Source organism: Bombina bombina, chromosome 5, assembly GCF_027579735.1.
Source record: "Bombina bombina isolate aBomBom1 chromosome 5, aBomBom1.pri, whole genome shotgun sequence".
Classification (NCBI taxonomy): Eukaryota; Metazoa; Chordata; class Amphibia; order Anura; family Bombinatoridae; genus Bombina; species Bombina bombina.
Window position 1 is genome coordinate 590785790 of NC_069503.1, and position 25435 is coordinate 590811224.

At 38.2% G+C, this 25435-nt stretch overlaps 1 protein-coding gene across 1 annotated transcript in view; it reads left to right on the top strand.

Moving 5' to 3' along the window:
- LOC128660624 (epidermal growth factor receptor) overlaps positions 1–25435 on the top strand; it is a 411537-nt gene that overhangs the window by 101001 nt on the left and 285101 nt on the right. The window contains exon 4 of the mRNA XM_053714555.1: positions 18152–18286. Within this exon, the coding sequence (XP_053570530.1) occupies positions 18152–18286 (135 nt within the window). The remainder of the gene's footprint in view (positions 1–18151; positions 18287–25435) is intronic.

The window sequence follows — 25435 nt, forward strand, 5'->3', positions numbered from 1 at the left end:
AGGATCTCAAATTGCTCAGTTTGAAGGTATGGAAATTGAACGCTTGCGGCTAGATTTAGAGTTTTGTCGGTAACGACCCGCGTAGCTAAAGCTGGCTTTTTTCTGGCCGCACCTTTAAAATAATTCTGGTATTGAGAGTCCACAGAATGGCTGCGTTAGGCTCCAAAAAAGGAGGATTTTTAACGCAACTGCAACTCTCGATACCAGAGTTGCTTACGGACGTGGCCAGCCTCAAAAACATGCTCGTGCACGATTCCCCCATAGGAAACAATGGGGCTGTTTGAGCTGAAAAAAAACCTAACACCTGCAAAAAAGCCGCGTTCAGCTCCTAACGCAGCCCCATTGTTTGCTATGGGGAAACACTTCCTACGTCTGCACCTAACACCCTAACATGTACCCCAAGTCTAAACACCCCTAACCTTACACTTATTAACCCCTATTCTGCCGCCCCGCTATCGCTGACCCCTTCATATTATTTTTAACCCCTAATCTGCCGCTCCGTAAACCGCCGCTACTGACATTATCCCTATGTACCCCTAATCTGCTGCCCCTAACACCGCCGACCCCTATATTATATTTATTAACCCCTAATCTGCCCCCCACAATGTCGCCGCTACCTACCTACAATTATTAACCCCTAATCTGCCGAGCGGACCGCACCGCTATTATAATAAAGTTATTAACCCCTAATCCGCCTCACTAACCCTATAATAAATAGTATTAACCCCTAATCTGCCCTCCCTAACATCGCCGACACCTAACTTCAAACATTAACCCCTAATCTGCCGACTGGAGCTCACCGCTATTCTAATAAATGTATTAACCCCTAAAGCTAAGTCTAACCCTAACACTAACACCCCCCTAACTTAAATATAATTTAAATCTAACGAAATAAATTAACTCTTATTAAATAAATTATTCCTATTTAAAGCTAAATACTTACCTGTAAAATAAATCCTAATATAGCTACAATATAAATTATAATTATATTATAGCTATTTTAGGATTAATATTTATTTTACAGGTAACTTTGTATTTATTTTAACCAGGTACAATAGCTATTAAATAGTTAAGAACTATTTAATAGCTAAAATAGTTAAAATAATTAAAAAATTACCTGTAAAATAAATCCTAACCTAAGTTACAATTAAACCTAACACTATACTATCATTAAATTAATTAAATAAAATACCTACAATTACCTACAATTAAACCTAACACTACACTATCAATAAATTAATTAAATACAATATCTACAAATAACTACAATGAAATAAACTAACTAAAGTACAAAAAATAAAAAAGAACTAAGTTACAAAAAATAAAAAAATATTTACAAACATCAGAAAAATATTACAACAATTTTAAACTAATTACACCTACTCTAAGCCCCCTAATAAAATAACAAAGACCCCCAAAATAAAAAATGCCCTACCCTATTCTAAATTACTAAAGTTCAAAGCTCTTTTACCTTACCAGCCCTGAGCAGGGCCCTTTGCGGGGCATGCCCCAAAGAATTCAGCTCTTTTGCCTGTAAAAAAAAACATACAATACCCCCCCCCCAACATTACAACCCACCACCCACATACCCCTAATCTAACCCAAACCCCCCTTAAATAAACCTAACACTAAGCCCCTGAAGATCATCCTACCTTGTCTTCACCATACCAGGTATCACAGATCGGTCCTGGCTCCAAAATCTTCATCCAACCCAAGCGGGGGCTAGACATCCATCATCCGACGGCTGAAGAAGTCCAGAAGAGGCTCCAAAGTCTTTATCCTATCCGGGAAAAAGAGTAGATCCGGACCGGCAACCATCTTCTTCCAAGCGGCATCTTCTATCTTCATCCGATGAGGACCGGCTCCATCCTGAAGACCTCCACCGCGGTCCCATCTTCATCCGGCGACGTCCAACTGAAGAATGACGGTTCCTTTAAGGGACGTCATCCAAGATGGCGTCCCTCGAATTCCGATTGGCTGATAGGATTCTATCAGCCAATCGGAATTAAGGTAGGAAAATTCTGATTGGCTGATGGAATCAGCCAATCAGAATCAAGTTCAATCCGATTGGCTGATTCAATCAGCCAATCAGATTGAGCTCGCATTCTATTGGCTGTTCCGATCAGCCAATAGAATGCGAGCTCAATCTGATTGGTTATTTTATTAGGGGGCTTAGAGTAGGTGTAATTAGTTTAAAATTGTTGTAATATTTTTCTTATGTTTGTAAATATTTTTTTATTTTTTGTACTTTAGTTAGTTTATTTCATTGTAGTTATTTGTAGATATTGTATTTAATTAATTTATTGATAGTGTAGTGTTAGGTTTAATTGTAGGTAATTGTAGGTATTTTATTTAATTAATTTAATGATGTATAGTGTTAGGTTTAATTGTAACTTAGGTTAGGATTTATTTTACAGGTAATTTTGTAATTATTTTAACTAGGTAACTATTAAATAGTTCTTAACTATTTAATAGCTATTGTACCTGGTTAAAATAATTACAAAGTTGCCTGTAAAATAAATATTAATCCTAAAATAGCTACAATGTAATTATTCGTTATATTGTAGCTATATTAGGGTTTATTTTACAGGTAAGTATTTAGCTTTAAATAGGAATAAGTTATTTAATAAGAGATAATTTATTTAGTTAGAATAAAATTATATTTAACTTAGGGGGGTGTTAGGGTTAGGGTTAGAATTAGCTTTAGGGGTTAATAAATTTAATAGAGTAGCGGTGCGGTCCGCTCGGAAGATTAGGAGTTAATAAGTGTAGGCAGGTGGAGGCGACGTTGTGGGGGGCAGATTAGGGGTTAATAAATATAATATAGGGGTCGGCGGTGTTAGGGGCAGCAGATTAGGGGTACATAAGGATAACTTAAGTAGCGGCGCTTTGCGGTCGGCAGATTAGGGGTTAATTATTGTAGGTAGTTGGCGGCGACGTTGTGGGGGGCAGATTAGGGGTTAATAAATATAATACAGGGGTCGGCAGTGTTAGGGGCAGTAGATTAGGGGTACATAAGTATAACGTAGGTGGCGGTCGGCGATGTGGGGGGACCTCAGTTTAGGGGTACATAGGTAGTTTATGGGTGTTAGTGTACTTTAGAGCACAGTAGTTAAGAGCTTTATGAACCGGCGTTAGCCCAAAAAGCTCTTAACTCCTGGTTTTTTTCTGCGGCTGGAGTTCGGTCGTTAGATTTCTAACGCTCACTTCAGCCACGACTCTAAATACCGGAGTTAGAAAGATCCCATTGAAAAAATAGGATACGCAATTTACGTAAGGGGATCTGCGGTATGGAAAAGTCGCGGCTGAAAAGTGAGCGTTAGACCCTTTTTTGACTGACTCCAAATACCGGCGGTAGCCTAAAACCAGTTTTAGGAGCCTCTAACGCTGGTTTTCACGGCTACCGACAAACTCTAAATCTAGGCCTTAGTGCTTAGTCATAGAGGTTTCTCTTACTCAGTGATTAACACTTTGCTACAGGCTCGTAAGTCTGTTTCAAGGAAGATTTATTATCGGGTTTGGAAAACCTATATTTCATGATGTTCTTCTCATAAATTCTCTTGGCATTCTTTTAGAATTCCTAGAATTTTACAGTTTCTTCAGGATGGTTTGGATAAAGGTTTGTCTGCAAGTACTTTAAAGGGACAAATCTCTGCTCTTTCTAATTTATTTCATAGAAAAATTGCTAACCTTCCTGACATGCACTGTTTTGTTCAGGCTTTGGTTCGTTTCAAGCCTGTTATTAAATCAATTTCTCCTCCTTGGAGTCTATTATAGAAAGCTGATGAAGCCTGATGAAACGGCATTGTTGGCCGAGAAACGCGTTGCACAGCAACTTTTAAATGTTTTTAATAAACTGACTTTTTATCACTCTTCCTTGCTCCTGTGGGTTTTGTGATTTCCCTACACTGACAGCTACTGGACTTTTTATTAAGCTGCTTATTGCCGCCTACCACGGAGGTTGTTTGGAGAAACCGAACCATTGCTACCAGCACCTGGGCTTCAGTAATCGTCTGGCAGATTCGCCATTGAGTAGTCAGCTGAACGGCTCTGAAGTTTCGGCTTGCCTATTATTGCACTGTATGTGCAGTCACGTTTGTGAGTATATTACCTTGAGTACTATCAATAGATTTTCAGTTTTCTTTGGAACTTGCTGCACAAAGAGCGCCTCTTCTTTTTCTGTCTTTCAGGACACTTATACTTTCTGCTTACAACTTGGAGAGAGCAGCTCACCACTGGATTGATGAACTGTATCCATCCTGGGTTAAAACCCATTTAAAAGGACTTTTTCACAATATTGGTTATCACATGTTTATTTTATTTTGCAATTTAAATATCCTATTCATTAATTGGCACATTTGAATTTATATATATTTATTTATATATAATTATTTATTTATTTTATAGCACATTTAATTAGGTTTATCACTGGTATATATATACATTTAGATTTATCCGATTTGGCGCACCCTTTATTTTGTTGGTTAGCACAGTGGTTGTACTGTGTTTAAGTGTGAGGTGCAGTAGGGGAATAGTTAAGGTGTATGCACTGTTATTCCAAAAATATATAAAGAGTCTAAATTGTTAATAGTAACTTATGAACAAGTCCTTGTAAGGCCACTGCACAAATTTGGCTGTTCGTAAAGGTAAAAATGTGACGGTGTTCCCCAAAACAACCCCCACAATATTGTTATTCACAAGGGACCACTCCCAGACATCCGTATATACAGTAAAATAAATTGACTGACTCACCACTATTCTGTCTCTTGGTGAGATGTTTCTTCAGATCCGGATGCTGTATCCAGTGTTGATGTGAACAGTTTGGCCTTGTAATCCAGGGTTCCTATTTTCTGCCCACTAGTTTTACTTCTGGGGCCATAACAAACGTCCACCTGAGTCCCTTGGAGAAAAAAGACAGCCAATGCAGTGTGCCACTAGCTCACCAACCGCAGTTTATATCCAAATCCTGTGCTCACTGTTTGGCCAAATAATAAGCTAAGCTTCAAAAAGAATGTATAACAGGAGCACCAAGAGTATGGATAAAAATTCAAACTTTATTTAGAACATATAGGGTATCTTCACCCCTGGGTAAGAACATACATGATAATAGTCAAACAGATGAAAAAAGGCTGACCGGTTTCGGCTGTTGCCTTACTCCTAGCCTGCTTAAAACTGTCTAGCAGTTCCCTGATTTAAAAACCATCATCTGAAATCCTATTGGTTCAGGGATACACACCCCTCATTATAATTCCCTTCAGCTTGAATCAATCAACCCTCCTTTCAAATTACAGCTGAACTTGTCTTATTATTCAACATTACAAATTTGATACATTCTGTTTCTAACCTCCTGCTATTGCTTAATAAAAAAGAGCCAAACAGTGGAAAAAATTGAAAGAAACTGTTAAATAAGTCTTATTAAACATTCACTTTACAGGACCGCTTTTCATATAGACATTAGTGTTATGTATTACTGGTAGTTACTCTGTCTTTCAAACAGCTCTCACATCTCCTACCTCATAGCGGTTCCTATTTAGTGTGTTTAACCTAGATCGCCTTATATTATTGAAGGACAGATTGTGTTGTGCTTCAAAATCTAAATTCGTTCGTGTTTACTAATCACTGCTGGAAACTATTTACCAATCCCTATTGGACAGATAGTGTGTGTATTAGCCAATCGGGTGCGGTCTAACAAACTCCTGCGCATTGCATGGAGTCTTAAAGGAAATTATAGGTCCCTCCTTGCTGAATCTTGATTGGTCGAATATCGTGTGTATGCGCCAATCAAACCATAGCCTGTCACAACATAACATCGTGTGTAAAGTTTAGTACCTTTCCTGAGCTGTCAGCTGTTTATTCACCGTTCACTCCTATTATTAACACTATGTGTTCGTGACTCATATGCCCCATTTTGGACAATGTGTTGTATAATCACTACCTGTGCTATGTATATTTAATTATATGTTGTGTGTGTGCTTGACAGTTAGGGTGTGTGCCCCAACCTGTATTATAAATTATAGGGCCGGATGAGCTAGTATTAGGGGAAAGGTTTCCTATACGGTTATAGTAAATTTGTATTTAACTTAGTATTTAACTTTGTATTTAACATTCAGATCATGAATGAACTACCTCTTGTCATGGACTTTGTCTATGTACTTATTTAGAGATGAATGTCTGCACTTGTAAAAAACATAGATTAACGTTCAGATCATAAATAAGCTACTCCTAGTTAGGGGCCTGGTGTGATTATGCTTTAACTATGTGCTTATTTGTAGTTGATGTCTTAAATAAGTGGTGAAATTTTATTTTCATTTAATATTTTAAGTGTGATTTTTACCTTCATTTATTTTAATCCATTATACTTATAATAAACACAGTTTAACATTTAGATCATAACTGGGCTACTTCCTATCAAGGACCTAGGTTGTTTGTACTTTGACTATGTGTTTATTTTGAGATGAATATCATTAAAGAGGTGGTAAAAATATGTTTACACTTTAAGTGTATTTTGACCTAAATTTCCTCTAATATAATACACTCTAGATAAACACATATCGTTCTGACCGTAAATGAACTATTTCTTACCAAAGACCTGGGGTGTTTGTGCTTTATCTATGTGCTTATATTGAGGTAAATGTCCTCAATGCATTAGTAGATGTATGTTTACATTTTAAGTGTATTTTGACCTAAACTTTATCTATGTGCTTATATTGAGGTAAATGTCCTCAATGCATTAATAAATATATGTTTACATTTTAAGTGCATTGTAACCTGAACTTCCTCTGATATACATAAATGTAAAAGTCCAATAGTATTATTCCAAGTGAAAACTACCAAAAATTGATGAGGTCGAATTCTGAATTGAGGCAGTCTGGAATCCTGGTTTTTAAGCGAAAGATCCAGAGGGCCTCTCTTTCACCTAATTTACGGGTTCTGTCACCCCCTTTTGTCTGGACTGGTACCTTTTCTATAATGGTCCAAGAAAAGAAAGAATTATCTTTGTTATGTTTGATCGAAAAATGATTAATAAGTGGCGTTGTGAGAACCCCTGCCTTGATGTCCGCTAGATGTTCTTTTATCCGTACCCTGGCTTCCCTTGTCGTGAGGCCTACATACTGGAGGGCACAATGGGTGCATGAAATCAAATACACTACATAGGTAGACCTACAATTAAGACATACATTTTTCTGAAATTGTTCCCCCGTGACCAGAGAACTGAAGGAGTCCCCTACAGTTACTTTCTCGCAAGCTTTGCAGGATAAATGGTTGCACCTATAGGTCCCATTTAATCTCAACCAGGAAGACCCATCTGTCTGTTCCCTCCTTAATCTCGTGGGTGCAATCATGTTGCCTATTGTTCTGTTTCTTTTGTAGGTACACCTAATGCCTTCAGATACTGTCTCTTTTAGAGCATCATCCGCTGACAAAAGATGATCATTATTTCTAATTATCTGGCATATTTGTGTGTACTGCTGTGAATATTCTGTCGTGAATGTGATTTTCCTGTCTACATTCCCTTTTGTTCCTTTTCTGAACTTTGTGTTTTTTTGTTTCAAAAGATCAACTCTGTTAATTTTAGTAACAGCGTTCCTCTCTTTTGTAATTATTGACCCTGGATATCCTCTCTCCTTGAGTCTGACAGACAGTTCATCGGCCTGTTTCTCGTATGTACTTTGATCAGTACAGTTCCTTTTCAGGCGAATGAACTGGCCTTTAGCTACACCCCTGAACACCCTCCTTGGGTGACAACTTGAGGCGTGCAGCAAAGAGTTCCCTGTGATTGGCTTCCAATAGGTCTCTGTGGTTATCTTCTGACCTATTACTCCCTTTAGTGAGATGTCCAAAAAATTTACTGTGTGTTCTTGTATTTCAGATGTAAAGCTAATGCCTACATTGTTGTTGTTTAATCCCTCTACAAACTTCTCTAGATCGCTATGGGAGCCTTGCCAAATGAAAAGGAGGTCGTCAATAAAGCGCCTATACCACACTATCTCCTGCCTGAACAGGTTTCGCTCACCAAAGACGTGGGAGAGCTCCCACCAACCCATGAAAAGGTTGGCGTAGGAGGGGGAAAATTTAGCCCCCATCGCTGTCCCACGCCTCTGGAGAAAGAATGAATTCCCCCTCAAACAGGAAATAGTTGTGGGTAAGGAGAAATCTGGTTACTCTCAATATGTATCCTATAAAATCCTGGTCATTTGGATACTTTTTTGATAGAAAGAATTCTAGGGCTTCCAGGCCCTTATCGTGTGGTATGGTTGAATACAGGGATCTTACATCCACTGTCAACCACCTGAAGTTACTCTGCCATACCATACCAGAAAGTAAATTCAATACATGCTTGGTATCAGACAGGTGACTCCAAAGGGTGCTTACCAAGGGTTGCAGGATGCCATCCAACCATTCTGACAGGTGTTCCAGTAGGGAGCCTATTCCACTAACAATTGGTCTCCCTTGGACATTTTCTACAAACTTGTGAATTTAAGGTAGATGGTTAAACACAGGAATGGCTGGGTTTTTAACCAGAAGATAGTCCTTAGTTTCTTGGTCAATATAGCCCATCTCTACCCCATCATCCACAAGGGAGACCAATTGTCTCTGGAATTGGCGTGTTGGATCGTGTGACAACACCTCATAATCCTGTTCTACTCTCAATTGTCTAAATGCCTCCTGAATGAAATCCTTTTTATTAAGGACCACAATTGCTCCGCCCTTATCCGCTGATCTAATTACTAAATTGTTGTTATCTCTTAGACCATCTAAGGCCATTTTCTGTTTTCGTGTGACATTGGACTTTTTGCCCCTTTGTGTAACATATTGAAGTTTAATTAAATCACTTTCAACCCGTTTCTGAAATTTCTCCAATAGAGGACCCCTGCTTTGAATGGGATAGAAAAAAGATTTGTTCTTTAGTAGTGGAGTTGTCACCCGCCTACTTTCTTCCATCTCTTCCTCTCCTTGGAGAGATTCCAGGGTCCTTACATCACATAATTCTTGAAAATTCAAATCAGTAATGACATGATGTTCAAGGTCAGATCCATCAATAGAACTTGGATTCTCATTAAATTGACGTTGTTCCTGGGTCTTGAAGTATTTTCTCAACGTTAGGTTCTGAATCATTTTGTTAACGTCCAAAAGAGTTCTGAACAGATTGAAATCTGCAGACGGAACAAATGTTAAACCTAAACTCAGCACTTCAATTTCAGATTTATTTAGAACATAACTAGATAGGTTTAAAACATTCAATCCCTGTAATTTCCCCTCCTTCGGCCCCTCCTTTGGGGGTAGCGTCTCTGCTCTCTCGGTTGTTGTTGTTGTTCTCCGTTTCCTCTTCCCCCCCCTTCTAGTGCTTTTGGGGGTACCTGAAAAACCTGTTCCAGCTGGGATTCTTCAGTTTCTCCCAAAAATCTTCGTGCTCCCCCCACCTGTGGGGGTTCCTCTCTATAGTGTGAAGAGGTGGATGCTGTTTCAAAGTCTCTATTCTTCAGGATTGGGGGTAATCTATTTGGTCCCTCCTTTGGTCTCACTGTGGTTTCGTGTGCCCCCAGTTCCTCTCCTCCTGAGGACGAGCCTTCGTCCCAGGACTCTCCTTCGCTCTCTTGGAAGTTTACACGTCTGCCTCTGTTGCTTCTGGATCTGTTTCCTCCTCTCCTTCTGTTGTAATAAGGGACTGATTTGTTTTGTTCCTTCCTTAGGGCAAAACGATCCCTCCTCTTCCATACGTAAACTCTGTTCAAATTGTAATCCTGTAAATCCCTTAGGTACTTTGTACGTTTGGTCTCCAATAGCAATGTTTTTGCTTCTGCCAATACTTTTTGTAGGGTAGCGTCAAATTTTAGAAAGCTGGGTTCTTCACTTCTTTTATTTAGTTCATCCTGTAGTTCCTTTATTTTTACAGCTAGTTCATCAATTGTTTTCAACTTAAACAACTGTTTTCAACTGTTTGGCTCTTTTTTATTAAGCAATAGCAGGAGGTTAGAAACAGAATGTATCAAATTTGTAATGTTGAATAATAAGACAAGTTCAGCTGTAATTTGAAAGGAGGGTTGATTGATTCAAGCTGAAGGGAATTATAATGAGGGGTGTGTATCCCTGAACCAATAGGATTTCAGATGATGGTTTTTAAATCAGGGAACTGCTAGACAGTTTTAAGCAGGCTAGGAGTAAGGCAACAGCCGAAACCGGTCAGCCTTTTTTAATCTGTTTGACTATTATCATGTATGTTCTTACCCAGGGGTGAAGATACCCTATATGTTCTAAATAAAGTTTGAATTTTTATCCATACTCTTGGTGCTCCTGTTATACATTCTTTTTGAAGCTTAGCTTATTATTTGGCCAAACAGTGAGCACAGGATTTGGATATAAACTGCGGTTGGTGAGCTAGTGGCACACTGCATTGGCTGTCTTTTTTCTCCAAGGGACTCAGGTGGACGTTTGTTATGGCCCCAGAAGTAAAACTAGTGGGCAGAAAATAGGAACCCTGGATTACAAGGCCAAACTGTTCACATCAACACTGGATATAGCATCCGGATCTGAAGAAACATCTCACCAAGAGACAGAATAGTGGTGAGTCAGTCAATTTATTTTACTGTATATACGGATGTCTGGGAGTGGTCCCTTGTGAATAACAATATTGTGGGGGTTGTTTTGGGGAACACCGTCACATTTTTACCTTTACGAACAGCCAAATTTGTGCAGTGGCCTTACAAGGACTTGTTCATAAGTTACTATTAACAATTTAGACTCTTTATATATTTTTGGAATAACAGTGCATACACCTTAACTATTCCCCTACTGCACCTCACAAGTAAGCATTTTTGCTAAGAGCTGTGGCCTAGCTCAAGGTACATGCACTGTTTTTTGGAGCCAACCTCCGCAGTTTTGCATAAATATACAAAAATATGCAGGGTGAGAACAATGCCACAAACACACCAGTTTTTTTTTCCCTAAGGACAGCCAAAGAGAGAGAGGCGGCAGCTTGGGATTGCAACCAAATTTTTTCCCTCAATAAAACCAATTACAGCTTGATAGCACTCTTTGAAGAAGTAGAGAGCCTTCTGCTGAGAGAGGACCAATTAAAATGGGATGTCAACACACTTAACAAATATTTGGAGTTAGGCCTTATACCCAGGGGCCTCAGACTAAATAAGTTCCCAACCTTTGTGACGGATGATAAGTCCTTTATTGAACAGTGGAATAATCATTTTACGGAATGTTCACTTAAATTGATGAAATTAATCTGTGAATTTAAGTTGAAAACAATTGATGAACTAGCTGTAAAAATAAAGGAACTACAGGATGAACTAAATAAAAGAAGTGAAGAACCCAGCTTTCTAAAATTTGACGCCACCTTACAAAAAGTATTGGCAGAAACAAAAACATTGCTATTGGAGACCAAACGTACAAAGTACCTAAGGGATTTACAGGATTACAATTTGAACAGAGTTTACGTATGGAATAGGAGGGATCGTTTTGCCCTAAGGAAGGAACAAAACAAATCAGTCCCTTATTACAACAGAAGGAGAGGAGGAAACAGATCCAGAAGCAACAGAGGCAGACGTGTAAACTTCCAAGAGAGCGAAGGAGAGTCCTGGGACAAAGGCTCGTCCTCAGGAGGAGAGGAACTGGGGGCACACGAAACCACAGTGAGACCAAAGGAGAGACCAAATAGATTACCCCCAATCCTGAAGAATAGAGACTTTGAAACAGCATCCACCTCTTCACACTATAGAGAGGAACCCCCACAGGTGGGGGGAGCACAAAGATTTTTGGGAGAAACTGAAGAATCCCAGCTGGAACAGGTTTTTCAGGTACCCCCAAAAGCACTAGAAGGGGGGGGGGAAGGAAACGGAGAACAACAACAACAACCGAGAGAGCAGAGACGCTACCCCCAAAGGAGGGGCCGAAGGAGGGGAAATTACAGGGATTGAATGTTTTAAACCTATCTAGTTATGTTCTAAATAAATCTGAAATTGAAGTGCTGAGTTTAGGTTTAACATTTGTTCCGTCTGCAGATTTCAATCTGTTCAGAACTCTTTTGGACGTTAACAAAATGATTCGGAACCTAACGTTGAGAAAATACTTCAAGACCCAGGAACAACGTCAATTTAATGAGAATCCAAGTTCTATTGATGGATCTGACCTTGAACATCATGTCATTACTGATTTGAATTTTCAAGAATTATGTGATGTAAGGACCCTGGAATCTCTCCAAGGAGAGTAAGAGATGGAAGAAAGTAGGCGGGTGACAACTCCACTACTAAAGAACAAATCTTTGTTCTATCCCATTCAAAGCAGGGGTCCTCTATTGGAGAAATTCCAGAAACGGGTTGAAAGTGATTTAATTAAACTTCAATATGTTACACAAAGGGGCAAAAAGTCCAATGTCACACGAAAACAGAAAATGGCCTTAGATGGTCTAAGAGATAACAACAATTTAGTAATTAGATCAGCGGATAAGGGCGGAGCAATTGTGGTCCTTAATAAAAAGGATTTCATTCAGGAGGCATTTAGACAGTTGAGAGTAGAACAGGATTATGAGGTGTTGTCACACAATCCAACACGCCAATTCCAGAGACAATTGGTCTCCCTTGTGGATGATGGGGTAGAGATGGGCTATATTGACCAAGAAACTAAGGACTATCTTCTGGTTAAAAACCCAGCCATTTCTGTGTTTAACCATCTACCTAAAATTCACAAGTCTGTAGAAAATGTCCAAGGGAGACCAATTGTTAGTGGAATAGGCTCCCTACTGGAACACCTGTCAGAATGGTTGGATGGCATCCTGCAACCCTTGGTAAGCACCCTTTGGAGTCACCTGTCTGATACCAAGCATGTATTGAATTTACTTTCTGGTATGGTATGGCAGAGTAACTTCAGGTGGTTGACAGTGGATGTAAGATCCCTGTATTCAACCATACCACACGATAAGGGCCTGGAAGCCCTAGAATTCTTTCTATCAAAAAAGTATCCAAATGACCAGGATTTTATAGGATACATATTGAGAGTAACCAGATTTCTCCTTACCCACAACTATTTCCTGTTTGAGGGGGAATTCTTTCTCCAGAGGCGTGGGACAGCGATGGGGGCTAAATTTGCCCCCTCCTACTCCAACCTTTTCATGGGTTGGTGGGAGCTCTCCCACGTCTTTGGTGAGCGAAACCTGTTCAGGCAGGAGATAGTGTGGTATAGGCGCTTTATTGACGACCTTCTTTTCATTTGGCAAGGCTCCCATAGCGATCTAGAGAAGTTTGTAGAGGGATTAAACAACAACAATGTAGGCATTAGCTTTACATCTGAAATACAAGAACACACAGTAAATTTTTTGGACATCTCACTAAAGGGAGTAATAGGTCAGAAGATAACCACAGAGACCTATCGGAAGCCAATCACAGGGAACTCTTTGCTGCACGCCTCAAGTTGTCACCCAAGGAGGGTGTTCAGGGGTGTAGCTAAAGGCCAGTTCATTCGCCTGAAAAGGAACTGTACTGATCAAAGTACATACGAGAAACAGGCCGATGAACTGTCTGTCAGACTCAAGGAGAAAGGATATCCAGGGTCAATAATTACAAAAGAGAGGAACGCTGTTACTAAAATTAACAGAGTTGATCTTTTGAAACAAAAAAACACAAAGTTCAGAAAAGGAACAAAAGGGAATGTAGACAGGAAAATCACATTCACGACAGAATATTCACAGCAGTACACACAAATATGCCAGATAATTAGAAATAATGATCATCTTTTGTCAGCGGATGATGCTCTAAAAGAGACAGTATCTGAAGGCATTAGGTGTACCTACAAAAGAAACAGAACAATAGGCAACATGATTGCACCCACGAGATTAAGGAGGGAACAGACAGATGGGTCTTCCTGGTTGAGATTAAATGGGACCTATAGGTGCAACCATTTATCCTGCAAAGCTTGCGAGAAAGTAACTGTAGGGGACTCCTTCAGTTCTCTGGTCACGGGGGAACAATTTCAGAAAAATTTATGTCTTAATTGTAGGTCTACCTATGTAGTGTATTTGATTTCATGCACCCATTGTGCCCTCCAGTATGTAGGCCTCACAACAAGGGAAGCCAGGGTAAGGATAAAAGAACATCTAGCGGACATCAAGGCAGGGGTTCTCACAACGCCACTTATTAATCATTTTTCGATCAAACATAACAAAGATAATTCTTTCTTTTCTTGGACCATTATAGAAAAGGTACCAGTCCAGACAAAAGGGGGTGACAGAACCCGTAAATTAGGTGAAAGAGAGGCCTTCTGGATCTTTCGCTTAAAAACCAGGATTCCAGACGGCCTCAATTCAGAATTCGACCTCATCAATTTTTGGTAGTTTTCACTTGGAATAATACTATTGGACTTTTACATTTATGTATATCAGAGGAAGTTCAGGTTACAATACACTTAAAATGTAAACATATATTTATTAATGCATTGAGGACATTTACCTCAATATAAGCACATAGATAAAGTTTAGGTCAAAATACACTTAAAATGTAAACATACATCTACTAATGCATTGAGGACATTTACCTCAATATAAGCACATAGATAAAGCACAAACACCCCAGGTCTTTGGTAAGAAATAGTTCATTTACGGTCAGAACGATATGTGTTTATCTAGAGTGTATTATATTAGAGGAAATTTAGGTCAAAATACACTTAAAGTGTAAACATATTTTTACCAACTCTTTAATGATATTCATCTCAAAATAAACACATAGTCAAAGTACAAACAACCTAGGTCCTTGATAGGAAGCAGCCCAGTTATGATCTAAATGTTAAACTGTGTTTATTATAAGTATAATGGATTAAAATAAATGAAGGTAAAAATCACACTTAAAATATTAAATGAAAATAAAATTTCACCACTTATTTAAGACATCAACTACAAATAAGCACATAGTTAAAGCATAATCACACCAGGCCCCTAACTAGGAGTAGCTTATTTATGATCTGAACGTTAATCTATGTTTTTTACAAGTGCAGACATTCATCTCTAAAAAAGTACATAGACAAAGTCCATGACAAGAGGTAGTTCATTCATGATCTGAATGTTAAATACAAAGTTAAATACTAAGTTAAATACAAATTTACTATAACCGTATAGGAAACCTTTCCCCCAATACTAGCTCATCCGGCCCTATAATTTATAATACAGGTTGGGGCACACACCCTAACTGTCAAGCACACACACAACATATAATTAAATATACATAGCACAGGTAGTGATTATACAACACATTGTCCAAAATGGGGCATATGAGTCACAAACACATAGTGTTAATAATAGGAGTGACCGGTGAATAAACAGCTTACAGCTCAGGAAAGGTACTAAACTTTACACACAATGTTATGTTGTGACAGGCTATGGTTTGATTGGTGCATACACACGATATTCGACCAATCAAGATTCAGCAAGCAGGGACCTATAATTTCCTTTAAGACTCCATGAAATGCGCAGGAGTTTGTTAGACCGCACCCGATTGGCTAATACACACACTATCTGTCCAATAGGGATTGGTAAATAGTTTCCAGCAGTGATTAGTAAACACGAACGAATTTAGATTTTGAAGCACAACACAATCTGTCCTTTAATAATATAAGGCGATCTAGGTTAAACACACTAAATAGGAACCGCTATGAGGTAGGAGATGTGAGAGCTGTTTGAAAGACAGAGTAACTACCAGTAATACATAACACTAATGTCTATATGAAAAGCGGTCCTGTAAAGTGAATGTTTAATAAGACTTATTTAACAGTTTCTTTCAATTTTTTCCACTGTTTGGCTCTTTTTTATTAAGCAATAGCAGGAGGTTAGAAACAGAATGTATCAAATTTGTAATGTTGAATAATAAGACAAGTTCAGCTGTAATTTGAAAGGAGGGTTGATTGATTCAAGCTGAAGGGAATTATAATGAGGGGTGTGTATCCCTGAACCAATAGGATTTCAGATGATGGTTTTTAAATCAGGGAACTGCTAGACAGTTTTAAGCAGGCTAGGAGTAAGGCAACAGCCGAAACCGGTCAGCCTTTTTTAATCTGTTTGACTATTATCATGTATGTTCTTACCCAGGGGTGAAGATACCCTATATGTTCTAAATAAAGTTTGAATTTTTATCCATACTCTTGGTGCTCCTGTTATGCATTCTTTTTGAAGCTTGTACTGTGTTTAAACTTCTAATTTTTAAGAAAGACTTATTTTTTGTACGGATTTAATTTTTCAGAGGAAATAGCTGTTTTTATTTTATCCGTCCCTCTCTAGTGACTCTTCTGTGGACTTTCACATCTTGGGTATTTCTATCCCATATGTCACTAGCTCATTGACTCTTGCCAATTACATGAAAGAAAACATAATTTATGTAAGAACTTACTTGATAAATTAATTTCTTTCATATTAGCAAGTCCATGAGACCCATCCTTTTCTTATGGTGGTTATGATTTTTGTATAAAAGCACAATTATATTTCCAGTTCCTTTTTTTATGATTTTTTACTCCTTATTTTATCACCTCACTACTTGGCTATTCGTTAAACTGAGTTGTGGGTGTGGTGGGAGGTGTATTTATAGGCATTTTGAGGTTTGGGAAAAAAATCCTGGTAGGATTGTATATCCCATACGTCACTAGCTAATTTACTCTTGCAAATATGAAAGAAATGAATTTATCAGGTAAGTTCTTACATAAATGATGTTATCTATACCTGTATATGTCATATAGATATACAGTATAGGTATAGATATATATTTAAAAAAAATGATCAGATATATCTAGAAATATATATTTAAATATAAAAAGAAAATGTTCTGAATGTAAAATATGCATAACTACATTTGAGTGTGAGATGAACCCACCTGGCTGCAAATGTAAAATATGAAGGAAATCCGATAAGGAGGAAACTGGCAGTAATTGGATACATGGTAGCACTAGGGCAAACAATGGTGCAAGTGGTTTTGGGGGCAAATTCTGCAAAGAACAGTCATGCATATGGAAGATGCTTTGTAACCTCAGACCACCTTTTAATCTTACTACTATGCATGGAGCTAAACAATATAAATGTACAACTACTACGAGACTAGTACCAACGTATACCTTCAGTTTCCCTCACTCTTCACTTTAAACAACTTGTAGACTTAAAGTTCAGCACTTCAATATTCAGCATACTCCTTGCTGGAGGCAAATTGACTAAGGAATCATGGGGAAGTGGGAGGGATTAAACCTCTACTGTGTGCAGTGTTTTGCCTTCTCTTGTAGGACTGGACTTTAATCCCACATGTGATGGCTCATCGACTCTCATCATCTCATGAAAAACATATATGTTTATATATTGAGATAGATAGATAAAAAGATAGATAATGTGAAGTATGGAGTGTAATATTTATTTCATAAGGACTAAATTTTATTTCTGACAATGGATTGATGTGATTTTTTTTTTTTTTTTGGGCTAGTCGGATTTAAGGGTAAGCCTGTTGTCCAGAGTTTATCAAATCCTTATAGCTGTTGAATTTGATAAGTGAAAAGTAGACCTCTAAATATGTTAATAAGTATTGTTATTTTGGATTGTGGTTACATTCAATAGGACTGTCTCATGTTAATAATGGTGCCATTTCTCAATAAAATGATAAAGAATGCAAAAAGTCTCATTGTGATCATATCAACATTGTGTTGCTTGTAAACAATGGAAAAAAGGCTTATTGTGAATGCAAAAAACTCTCATCATCAACCATGAATATGCAGATAATTATCAAACAATAGACCGCGATCAACCCCTTAATTTTACGCTTACATTCAACTGAGAATGGCATGTCTGTAAATGTATTGACATTTATAGTTGTCAGATGGCAACTTTAGAATATTAATGAAAATTATTTTATGACACTCCTTATTCACTAAATATTGTCCCTGATTGGATAGAAATTTATAAACATCTCAAGTGAAATAATTGTCTCCAATATTTATGTTATCCTAAGGATCTGGCACTATAAAGTATATAGCGAGCTATCATGTTTTAGTGATTACTAGGGGAATGAAAACATTTGCTTTTTTGCAAAATCTTTTTTTAATTAAATTTGTGTCTCTAAAGACAATTGCAGCGCTGATTTCAGGTAGCAGTCTGGATGTTAATCTAATTTTATTTATTTTTTCCTCACAGAAATTCTTAAAGGAGGAGTTTATATCAGTGGAAATAAAAAAATATGCAACATTAATACAATCCAATGGAAGGACATTGTGAACAGCAACTATTTGAACTCAATAACATTGAAAACCAACAGTTCTGAATGTACAGGTAATCATATAACATAATGCATTGTAATCCTTTACCACAACCAAGGGGTAAAATCCATAAGCACATATCCTGCTTGAATCTAACTGCAGCAACTAGGAGCCCATATGTTATAGCTCCTGGTGCTGTGTGTCCTAGCTGGTGGTGGACTCTCTTCCTGCTGACTTCTGGGGACTGTATGAGGAACTGTACCAATGCTTGGTTTCCTTGTGAACTTCTTCAAGCAGGTTTAATATAAAAAGCTACAGAGATAAATTATATTGATGGCTGATCTACATAAAGGAATAGTTTAATAATTTATATACATTGCAATAGGTCACTTGAACTAATAACATTCTAGTTATGGATTGGCCAAGGCAGATAAAGTGTTTAATTTGTTACAGGTTAGGTACATTTTTGTTGGTTCCTTTTAACTTTTATTAGTAAAATAAACTACACACACAGAAACAACTCTTTCTACCTCATCCTGTAGGCAATGTTATCCATTTCACAATTTAATGCATACCCACATGTTCATTTAATCCAGAACACAAAGTGCTTAAAATGTCCCTCTTTTGTACTATAAAGTGCAATGAATGGATTGTTACAAGTAGAGCAAAAGTTTGGTACAATCATCCAGCTTTCCTTATCACGGGAGAGATGATCTAAAACTCTCTATTCTGGTGAGATTATCTAAGAGGTCTTGTCAGATAATTTAAGAAAAGCACATTTTGGCCTCTAGTTATCAAGCTCCGTAAGGAGCTTGATGGCCTCTGTTTTTGGCGAGTCTTCAGACTCGCCAGAAACAGCAGTTATGAAGCAGCGGTCACAAAGACCGCTGCTCCATAACCTGTCCGCCTGCTCTTAGCAGGCGGACAGTCATCACCGGAAATCAACCCGATCGAGTACAATCGGGTTGATTGACACCCCCTGCTGGCGGCCTATTTGCCTCGAGTCTGCAGGGGGCGGCGTTGAACCAGCAGCTTTTGTGAGCTGCTGGTGCAATGCTGAATACGGCGAGCGTATTGCTCGCCGTATTCAGCAAGGTCTGGCGGACCTGATCCACAGTGTCGGATCAGGTCCGCCAGACCTTAATAACTAGAGGCCTGTAGCTTGAGAACTGTTTAAATAGCTAAACTGGATTCTGGGTGTGGAGAAACACATAGATTACAATTCATTGCTACAATAAATCCCCCCAATATATTGTGTGATTTCTCTCCAAAGTTTCGATCATCAGGCCCCAATTGACCAAAATGAGTAGGTTCTTTACAGGAAAACTAATGACAGAAAAGACAAGCCCATTCAAGGAGAACATAATATGAACGCAATAGGTATATAATAATATAAATGTTGACATTTTTCAGAAAAATCTACTGTGTATTTGAAATTTAGATAGTGTTATTGTGTTGGCTTTTATTATGCCTTTGTGGCAGGGGCGGAACTACTGCAGTCGCAATTTTCATGACTGCGACCAAGGCCTCTGTGGGTGGCCAAGCAGGTGTGACAGGACCTACAAACAGGAAGTGGCACATGGCTGTCAGTGACTCACATAGCATGCCCCGGAATATGGGCCACTCCAATCTTGCACTGACAGGAAATGCTGTGTGCACTCTGTTTACTTTTTTTTTTTTTTACTTTTTTTACATTTTTTTTTAAATTATTTGTATTGAGGTTTAGTTCATGGCACAAACAATGCATTTCAGGAAAATCAGTACACATTAATTGTTTCCAGTTATACATCCAATATTCGCTTAACAAGTTATACGTAACATCATTATATGGTGTTGTTAAAATAATATTCATAAACATCATGCTTGCCAATGACACTGAAAGTCTTCCAAATGATATCTGAAGTCACTTTTGGACCTCTTCGTACTATAATAGGTACAAAGCTACAGAAAACACCCATGAACAAGAGGGGACCACTTGTGGATCCCAAATAATAAACCTCCGTTTTTTATTTTATAGAATATATGTATAGCAGAATCATGTATTCAATAAGTATGGGCTCAAACCTAAAAGAGGCCATAACGTCAATTTAAAGTGCTTTGAGGCCCTCATGAACTATAATACAACCTGTGATAAGAGAAATAGTAGGCAGTATAGAAAAATACAGAACACAGGTTGCTGACATTAGAGATATGCACATCTTAAAACAAACTTTGTAATGCAAGATCACTCATGCATAAGGTCAAGTTAAATTTTGTGGAACTATTAACAGTAATATGATAATTATAAACAGTAGGAGGATAACGTTTAAGTCTTAAAAGTTAAAAGGATTGAAGGGAGCAAGAGACTGTCATGTATAAGATCATTTTCCTGAAGGGGGCTGTATGGAGGGGATCAGGGAGCTGTTTTTCAAAAGCAGACTTATGGGTAATAAGTAGAATTCTGTGCCAGAAATTACTTGGTCCTTTGCAAAGATTACTGAGAGAGGCGATACCCCTTATATACGCTCTAGATAAAATCCAACATAATATATGAAAACTCAATATCAGATCTGAAATCCACAACATGACTGATAATTATCACACCTATAATAAGCTAAGGGAAAGTAATGTTATCAGTTGTATGATAGCTCCCCCATTCAGTTTTATTTAATTACCCAGTGAATAATATGTACAAGACTTATATGATAGATTCCTGTCTTAAGTATGATGGAATTCTGAGTGCTAACATTCTAGATTGTGGGGTATACGTCTATATATATGTATGTGTATATCGTATCTCTCCTTTTGGTCTATATTTGATAAAATAAGATATGTTATGTACCCTCTCCTTTAGCATTAAGCAAGCGTGCTACCTCGGCCGCTGGAAGCACGTCGCCTTGATTAAATCAATAAGTTAGAGGAGAGAGGGTATTAAGAGAGACACACTCAGGCTCTGGCCCTGTTATATTAGTTCCAATCATCTTCTTAGTGTAACTTATCCGACAGGTCTACTGTATGGGCAGTTGATTAAAAAGCATAACTACACCATTTAAAAACAACATAACTACATATAGGTAACTCAAACAGAATACAAACACTAATAAGAACATCATGCTTCCATGTTTGGGATATGAGGAGTATATTAGAAGGATTTAATGATATCCATTATAGCTATACATAACCATGTGCTTAGAGTGTCCAGGCTAGTTCATGTTAAGGGATATGTTTTAGGGGACAGTAAGAATTGTTCAATTCTGAGACTTATAAATAAATCATTTGGTCAAGTTTTTAGATCTGTCTTTATCCCATAATCACCTCACCCCATGCCATCTACAGGGTTTTTAAATGGGCTCACATACCATCTTGGCTAGGGATGATTGCGTGGGATAAATGATCTGAATAGGTTCCAACTGTGAGTGTGAAGTTTCTCTTCAAGTGTGGGTCGTAAAATCCATGGTTGCACTTTCCTAATCTTGCCTCCTTTAGCAATAGATCAAGCCTCCTCTGGTAGTTGTTTATTCTTACTTTGCTTGTTGGTGTGGTTCAGCAGCTGAAAGTCTGGCAATGCATAGGATAGATGTGGAGTAGGGGTGTTATGTTATGTTATGGATTAGACTGATGCAAATCAGTATATTGGATCTGCAGCTGCAGAACTGTATATTTGTCTCAATGGAGCTGAGTATTATCTTATGAGGAAAATAACCTTAGGAGCTCACAGTGAATTATTAGGTTTCTGGATGTAGAGAGATAATCAGGTAGAGACCTGTTTTAGTCTCAGAGCAGTAAACAAGATGTATTTAGCTTCCTGTTATAGAGAGTAACGGAATATACTGTTATAGGCAAAGAAATCAACTTGGACTGAAGGGCTCAACCGTTTCCTTATAATCAGATTATACTTGTCAAGCAAACAGAGAATATGGATAGCGGAGGAAACTTCACTTAAACATATAGAAAGTTCCTTCTACCTCAGCTTGGTCTGAGATCAACTAGCGTAGTATTCACTGAATGATGTTAACTCCAGACTGGAGCTGAGAAGGGAGTCAGTGTATTAGGCTAACAGCTGTTAGACTGAACGGCTGCAGGGAATTCCGGAACTCTGACTTCAGCAAAGTTGTTGCCTTGTACCTCAGATAAAACACAGGACTGCAGAAGACTTCCATTGAGAATAGGTGGCAAGTTAACAGCTGTTTGAGAATTAGGCTGTAGCGGATCAGTTCCTTGACAAGTGACGACTCGGCTGCTTCAGAGAAACAGTAAGCAAACTGAAAGTCAATTCCCGGCTGGGAAGTAAACAGAGCAGCTGATGTTTAAATTACCCGGAGTTGTTTCAGACAGGCAGGCTGATAGAAATGGAATCCGAGTTGCCAAATGGGGAAGCGTAGAAACAAACAATTGTAATCCAAATTAGCTTAGGGTTAAGAGTAGCAAGAGCAAACGATATGCTCCGATAGTTCAATAACTAAGCACCTGTCTAAGGATAGAACACAGGTGATAACGAGTAGGTAGGTTGGACCATAACAGTAAAGGTGGTATTAGAGATGGAAGGACACAAGTCAGTTTAAGGTTGAATTCCTGACAAGGGGGCGAGGATGACAGCCACGTGGGAAGGTTTGCGATATATTTCGTGGGGCTAGGTGAGCATTGCTTATTGGTGTTGATGATGTCCCAGAGCTCTGTATTTGCGGTAGGATATTTTTTTACTTTTGATTTGTTTTTTTTATTTATTTTATTTTTATTCAATTAGTAATCTTACAACATTAATAACATATAAGTAAACTGTTAACCATGGAATTAACAATTGCACATACACATATCTCATAAATGGGAGTTCATGAGGCTCTAAACAGATGTCTCAGGCTATTAGGTCCTTCACATACGTGCTGAGATTTGGGAAGCTGTATGTCTCTGAAAGAAACAGATATTGTATATTTCTTCCCAATTGACATCGGGTGAGAACATCTATTTGTTTATAGCTTCACTATTTCTGGGTGAATGTCCAAAATATGAGCACTCAATATCTTATTAGTTATCTTCCAAAACTTAGAGATATAACAAAGATACTTAGTTTGAGTTCACTCAAAAAATAACCAACCAACAAAAGAAAAGAAGAAGCAGGGATGAAAAAGAACTGAGAAAAGAAAAGAAAGAAAGAGATAAGGACAAAAAGAAATAGAACATTGCAATTATTAGTTGCTGTGTTGTCTAAGTGTATGTTTTCTTTTTTTTTTTTTGTAAAATGCCTTTCTAGCTTAAGAAAGAGGGAAGGGTATTATTGACTAGATCTAAAATTCTGCTTACATTTATCACTGTGTGTGAAGGATTCCCACAAGAACAGCATATCATGGTACATAGTCAATTGGCCTAGTTTAAAATAATAAAGCCTCTCTAAGATCAGATTTTCTTCCACAAGATCTTTCCATTCTGATACACTAGGAGTACGTGTTGATTTCCACTTTCTAGGGAAAAGTTGATTAGCTGCATTCAGCAGGATGTGGAACAAATGTTTCCTTATCTTGCATGTGATGTTAACATAATTACATCTGGGCTAGGTGGTATTTGTGTCCCTAGAATTGTATTAATGTTCTGGAATATGTCTGACCAGTATGGTTTGATGAAGTCGCATTCCCACCAAATGTAAGACAAATGACCCTCCTGTAGGCAGCCTCTCCAGCAAGAACTTGGGGACTTCTTAAAAATAAATTTTAATCTGGCTGGCGTTTAGTACCAACTCATCATGATTTTAGTTTCTTTTGCCTGTGATGAATGCCCTGAGTAAGAGAGGTTATTAAATCTACAAGACCAAGTTTTGGTGGACGTGGTCGTGTTGAGTTCATTATCCCACCTTTTAGTGTATGAAGGAAGGTTAGGGAAAGTGTTTGATAAGGTGAGTTTGTATAATTTGGAAATGATTCCCTTTGGTTTTTGTGTAGATATGCAGAGCTGTTTAAAAGTCGTAAGTGGACGAACTAGGTCTTTCTTATACTTGTGTGTGCTTATGTAGTGTCTCATTTGATGTGTGCGAAACCAGGATGAAAGGAAAGGGAGGCCTAGTGTGTCAAGCTGAGGTTTAGTTTTTATATTTCCATTGTCATCCAATATCAAGTATACGGGTAGTGAATGTGTGTGATCTGAACTAATGTTATGTTCTGGGGACATGCCTGGACTAAATTCTACGTTATTCAATATAGGAGTGAGGGGGGAGTATCTAGAGGATATTTTATTTGCCTTTTTACATATGAGCCTCCAGTCTGACCAAGTCTCGTTAGTAATGGATGAGGGGGATATGGAATGCCTATTTAAAAAGGTAGGGTTCCAGCTATAAGTGTTTAAGTGACAAGTGGTGGCTAGCTCCCTTTCTATTTGTACCCTGCTTTTGTAGGTAGACTTATCTGCGTTCGCCCATTCTGAGATTCTTTGTAGGGATATAGCGAGTTTATAAGAGTGAAGATGAGGGACTCCCACGCCTCCTTCTTCCGGGAAGCGTGAAAAGTGTGTTTTTGTGAATTTGTGGTGGTCTTCGCCGCCAGATGTAATCGTTTATGATCTTTTGCAAGGTAACTAGGTCTTTTTGGATGCCTGGGATTGGGACAGTCTTGAGGATGTACAGGATGTTTGGGAGGAGAGTCATTTTTGTAGCCTAAATTCTACCCAACCAGGAAATATTTTTTGGGAGCCAGGAGGAGGTTAGAGCTTGCAATTCGGTAATTAATGTACCATAATTATACTTACGTAAGTCGGATTTGTTTGGAGTTATATGAATGCCAAGGTATTTTAGATATTTAGTTTGTTGTTTAAGGGGGCATATTGATTTTAAAGTGTTAAGGGAACTATTTGAAAGATTTACGGGCAAATATTCCGATTTGGACATGTTCACTAGGAAATTTGACACTGTCCCAAATTGTGCCAGCTCGGTAATGGTTTGTTGTAGGGAAAGGGTGGGGTCTGTCAGTGTCAGGAGTATGTCATCTGCGAATATGGCTAATTTGTATGTTTGGTTTGCGATAGCAATCCCTTTGATTTGGTTATTTAACCTAATTTTGATGGCTAATGGTTCCAGGGAGAGAATGAAAAGGAGTGGGGATAATGGGCAGCCCTGCCTGGAACCATTTCTGATTTCAATCTGGTCCGAGAGAGTGCCGTTAATTTTTATTTGTGCTGCGGGGTTGGAATAGAGAGCAAAAATTTTCCGAATAAAGGGGTCAGGGAAGTGGAAGTGTCTTAGATAGGTATGTCCAGTCAAGTC